The 6,000-nt window shown below is 37.8% G+C and overlaps 1 protein-coding gene across 1 annotated transcript in view; it reads right to left on the reverse strand.

Annotated features, from left to right (window-relative positions):
* LOC104508837 (lysocardiolipin acyltransferase 1-like) overlaps positions 1–6,000 on the reverse strand; it is a gene marked incomplete at its 3' end in the record, with an annotated part of 28,564 nt that overhangs the window by 21,655 nt on the left and 909 nt on the right. The window contains exon 2 of the mRNA XM_010150579.1: positions 3,845–4,043. Within this exon, the coding sequence (XP_010148881.1) occupies positions 3,845–4,043 (199 nt within the window). The remainder of the gene's footprint in view (positions 1–3,844; positions 4,044–6,000) is intronic.

The raw sequence follows: 6,000 nt of genomic DNA on the forward strand, positions 1-6,000 counted from the left end.
TATGGTATTATTTACCTTTTCCATCTGCAGTAAGCAAAACCACAGTGAATAGTATCTTACTTAGAAGCCATGGCCTGACACTAACTCCTTTGGTTAGCTTCTCTCATTTTTCCATCAGTTCATCTGAGAGTCCTCAATTTAAACCCAAATTTTAATTTATCGTTCATGTAGGTGCCTGTCACTTTTAAACCACTAAAATCCAAATACTACTGCAAGCCCACCACTAATTACAATCCTATTTAAAACAATGAACACGTGCGTATTATCCATCACTAAAATACATCTCTATTTCCAGTGAAGTATTACTGGTCCACATCACAACGAGACTCTTACAAATGAAACTATTAGGATAAAAAATTAAAAGGATGCAACTAACTACCAGTGATTATCTGGTCATCTGACACTACTGCGTATGTTCTTTGGTATCTCCTCGAACAGTACGTATTCCACAGCGTATATGAAGGCAACTGCATCATAATCTGTATCACTTCTGATAGTATTCCTTATTAATTGAGAATAGGTGGGAATATAAATTGTACATATCTATGTAAGTTCCGTAGAGAAATCTGGTCTTGTCCGACTGCGCAGGAAACTGTCAATGCCATTAGAAATTCTCCTTGAAAACTGACACTGCAGAATGTGTCAGTAGTTTCTGATGATGTCAGATGAGAAACTGCAGCAACAGCTACGAGCAGGGTAGTGCTCCCTCGAGATGCCAACTTTGGCTAGTTGTACTGAAACGCTGCAAGAATGTTTCTGCAATTGAGATTACTGAAATGTAATACCTCTTTCTGAAAACTTTACTGCACACAATTTATCAAGCCAAAGCTACGGATTCCAGGAAGAAAGGACCATCTGTTTTTCTTCGGGCTCCTTTTTTTTAAGGCTTACCTTTAATCAATTTAAAGTTGTTCATACACTGGAATGCAAAGGATTAAGAAATTAAGAACTAGATAGGTGACACAATTCTTCTCCTTGAAATACTCACTCCCTGATTTTAATTATAATTAACTAGAAAATAACTGCCTGCTTGTAATACAGGCTCATTAAATCTGATACCTTTACACTTTTAACCTACAAAGGGGGCAACAAGGACTCCGGATCTATTTGCCTTCCAAACTTTGCTATTCACCTACCATATATACCTCTTGGATCAGCATAAGCTCTCATAGACCTATTTTTACACCCCAACTGGGATAGTACTGATAACAACAAAGGTGCAATGCTTAATACTCACAATGTTTTCAGCAACATGGGAATTAAAGGGTTGTAAAACCTCATCTTACACATAATCTTTAATGAAATGCTTGTAAAAAAATCCTTTGGAAGATCAGAAAAAAAACGTGCCGAAAGCGATACAGTATATTCATTCAAATATTCAAAATCACCACTAAAGATTTATTAGAAGTTACATTTAGTCCATATATCATTAGTTCCATGATCCTCTACTTTTGACTCTATACAACTAAAAAATACAAATATATGAAAAGATGAAGCAGAAACACATGATGAAAGTATCTGTTTTAATTTCCACAAATACTATACCTCAAGTGATCAGCACTTAAACCATCATCTATAGACACAGTTCACTGAAACTGCGCAGTTTGTTGATTTCCAAGTTAGCTTCTTGCCTTCACAAGCTCATAAAATAAACAAAACTTTTATGTGAAACCACCAGACACAATTTAACAAAAACGAAACCAACAAAAGTGACAAACACCTATTAAAAATCATAACACTGCAGGGCTATTAGAGATAAGTAGGAGAAATACTCCTCTTACTGATCAGATTCAGCGTTGTCCACTTTGGAGACTATTTTCTGCTGTATCACACCACCACCAAACTTCACACAGACTGATGACGAAATCTTTTCCTTCAATCTGAATTTCATCCAAGAGTCTCACTTGCCACCTCTCCCCTAATCTCACAGCTGTACAGAATACTTTGTTTTTGCAAGAATCTGCCACTCAAAACACAGGCTGTCTCAACATACAGACATACTTCTAAGGCCTCTTTTCAGATACACGATGGCAGAATAGAAGCTGAACACTTACAATTTGAGGGTATCAAATTATGGCTTGAGTGAAGGACATGGTTTAGCTGGATTCCTCTCCTATGACTAAGAACGCAACATTAACAGTCTACTAAAAAATAAGCTAAAATTCACAATGTTGCAATCAAAGTACTCAAAGCCCATATATTGTGGAGGGTGCTTAGGGATCTGACCTATAAATAGTGGTTTATAACACCACAGATCCAGGCACCCAATCTACTACCAGGAATTGTCATCCTGTAACACAAACAACAGGAGTAAACACCTGCCTGTGCCACCTCTACCATCACAGCCCACAAAGTGGAGTACGAGCCCAGAATTCCATTAGTGGCTTAAGCTACTGTGTCAGACTACGAACAAAATGGCACCGTGGTCTGCTAATGCTGACCTGCCACAGCTCCATCTGCCCGAGCCTACTCACCAAATCTGCTGGATGTGCTCAGTTTATGCACAGAACTGAGAACTGGGGGGGGAGGGGAGGGGAAAATAATCAATCAAACTCTAAAAAACCTCCTGACACCCTTTCAGGAACCAAATTTTGCCAGCCATAACACAGCAGCTAAGCCTCCTGTGCTGACCTTCAAATTTTCTTGAAGGCATTAACAAGCATACATACAAATGTTTTGTTACCAAAAAAAAAAAAAAAGCTACTTTTGAAGAGAAACCTATGCATCTTCCAGACTATGCTCCTGATTCCATCTTCCATCACTGCTTTAAAAACTTGTATTTGCAGCTGATTCAAAGATTTCAAAACATCCCTGCTTTATTGTGAAGATAAAACATTTATCTAAATACGTATTTTCTCATTTCCTGGAACACTGAAGAGATGTCTTTTGTCAAGAAAAATTGACCTTAACGGTTGACCGTTAGGGAAAAAAGCATGTTACCTAGCTGCAGCTCTTACTTCAGAGGACTAAAGGCTCAGCAAGTCAATGCAGTAACAGCACAACAGTATGAGAGTTCCTCTGTATGGAATCCTGCCAAAATTATCAGTTCAGATAAATGGCCTGACAAAAGGGAACCATAAATAAGGTTACTCTTTCAACATCATAAAGTTGACGCGTATCCTGCCCAAGCTAGTTTTGTATAAAACAGCAAATAAATCTAAGAGATAAATAAAATGCAGAGATGCTTTTATTTCAGATAAGTCTGCCTATTTATTCAGAAACCATTTGTGCAACAATTTTTGACCTATCTGAAATGATATTCTCTGAATATGTGCAACTCAGATCAGTTTCCAACTTACATCACCATAAATACTGATTATTTCACATCCTGTAGAGCATATTTTGCGTAACCAAGTTCAATTTAAAACTACAGTTATTAAAATGAACCATCAACTTTGCAACTGCCTACAGTTTTTTTTCTTTCTTTCTTTTTTTTTTTAATCTTTATAATAGTATAAATTGGCTAATGAAGAAAGAAGCATGATGAGAGCATTTGCAATGTGGGGTGAGACAGTAACAAAAACGAAGGGCTGAAAGAGACTTTGAAAAGACTTGTAAGATATGTTTTCATAATTTTGAAAAATACTTTCAGTATGTAAAGCAGAAATATTTACACCTATAAGCAACAGCAGCACATGTAATATCTTTAAAAAGAAATGCTTAAGCATGTAGTCCCGGCACCCTCCAGGAGATTTATGGCTTAATCACTGATCATGCCACATATTTTACACTTGAAAAAAATTCTGCAATAGAATTTAATCCTATGTCATTTAACAAGGTATGAACAATGCTGGGCAAAATTCAAACACATTTTCCTTTCAAATCAAAAGGTTTAGTGACCTACCAAATCCCGGAATGTTTTTGAGACTGGATTTGAGACAGATTTTTTCAAGTCTGAGGTAGCTGTATCGCAGCAGGCAGTTCCACAGGAACATCCAGTCCATTCGTGTGCGATGGTTCATGATAATGACACTCCTTTCTCCAGGAACAAATCCATCGCCAGTGACAACCACCTTGGCACCAAACACCATCTCCAGCAAGGCCTAGAAATAATATCTCTATATTATGGCTTTACTCCCAGAAGAAAAGCATCAGTCCATTAGCAATAAAAATTAATTTGAATGATATCATTTCACTTGTTCACTCACATTATCATTGGTAAACGAATTTCTGACTGTTTTTCTAATAAAGCAGCTAGCTTTTCCACAGTAACACTCAGCTGTTTAATGGAAAAGGAAACAACAATTAAATAGCACTTCCTAAAAAGCACTCTCTTACAATGTCCAACATTAAATTTACTTTTCCCCTGTTTTTCCCAGAATACTATCACACAGGACTAAAAGTAAGGGAATCAGTATGGATTACAATGTGGTAGGTAAAAATCTAAGGACAGACTGGCTGCACAAATAATCTATTGCTCAATACTGTCAGGGCTGGGAAGGCATTAGAAGCTGCCTTACTTTCTGCTTGGTCCAAACGGTCAACAAGTTTGTGCTTGACTTCCAGCTGCAAAAATGGCTGGAACCTACTGGCAGAAAGAGCAGCTGAAAGAAACCCCAAATAAGCTTGATATAGAAGTATTAGTACCACTGCACTATAAGTGGTACTCCACTTATAAAACATGCTTCTGGTTTCACCCACTACGTGGCTCTGAAGGATCAAGTTATAAACCATAGGCTGGTGGTTTATCAAAAGAAAAAGGCAAGAACAAGAGCTACACAGTAAATTTAAGAGGGCCTGGTTTCCTAACCTGGACAGCTGTACCATAAACCTATAACTAGGCTAGTTGTATGTAAATCAGAGCCTGTCATGGCATGCTCTGGCCATGTTCACATCACTGAAGTCTCTCAAACTGCAGAACAAGGTGGCCACATACAAGTTGCCCATAGAAAATGGTTTCTGACCCATGACCATGGCCACATCATGCAAGGAAGCATATGGAAGAGCGCTGGTTGGTTACAGCAAACGACCAGGACCAGGCAAATAATTCAGATAAATGGATGACTGAACACTAGTGCCTTGCAACCTTTTAATACCTAGTGGAAACACAGTGGAAAGGTAAAAAATCCAAAGAAACAGAGGTAGACAATAGATACTACCTAGAGGTATGACTTAAGACCCTGAGGTTAGAGCCTCTGGCAGGACACTGTCCAACCTCGTAAGCACAGAAAAAGCAGCCACGAAACACGATAGGACATCTATAGGAATAAAATTTACAATTGGTCTTAGCATAAAAAAATGGAAGCACTTCAAATTACCTGCTTAATTTATCTTGCCCATTCTTACTACAGAAAAACAGAAAAAAAGGGCAAAGTCTGGGGATTTAAACAGAGCTCTAGGAAGTAAAACGACTTTCTGTTCTGCTCATATTTCTGCCACCTCTGTGTCACAGAACCTCAAAGAATACAAACCTAAGTACCTGCTTCTCCTGACTCAGAACAGAGTAGTGTAAGGGCAGAAAACCAATGCAGACAAGGTCTGAGCCTCAGAAAGGCTGGGTGCAAAATATTTTTTTTCCCCTTTCCCTGAACCTAAATCCTCAAGATTCTTACAGGACAGAATTCTTTTCACAAAAATATTCAAATTATTTTGTTTTAGGCCCAGTGTGGACTGAAATCAACCTTCTAGTCTGCAAAAGTTATCACAAACTAGTTTTAATAATCAAGAATTATAAAGCCCAGGCAGCTACCCAAACGAAAGACCAGCATTTGATTTTGGGGAGTTTGTAATTTTAGAATAATTGGGAGAGAGGCAGAAAGGGTGGATTTTGTGACACTATCAGTACTCTACTAAATTTCAACACGGCAAGAAGCAACAATTCCTCTACTTCCTTTACTAGTAATTATTTCTTCTCTCGTAATTTCATTGCATTTAGTAATGATGAAAAGGACAAAAGTTTTAGAACAACTCACACCCCTTTAAAGCATGCAAGACAGAAACAGAGAAAGCAGAAACTATTGGATATGTGATATATACCTTCATGCCACAACATATGCATTC

This window comes from Eurypyga helias, unplaced genomic scaffold (assembly GCF_000690775.1).
Source record: "Eurypyga helias isolate BGI_N326 unplaced genomic scaffold, ASM69077v1 scaffold12834, whole genome shotgun sequence".
Classification (NCBI taxonomy): domain Eukaryota; kingdom Metazoa; phylum Chordata; class Aves; order Eurypygiformes; family Eurypygidae; genus Eurypyga; species Eurypyga helias.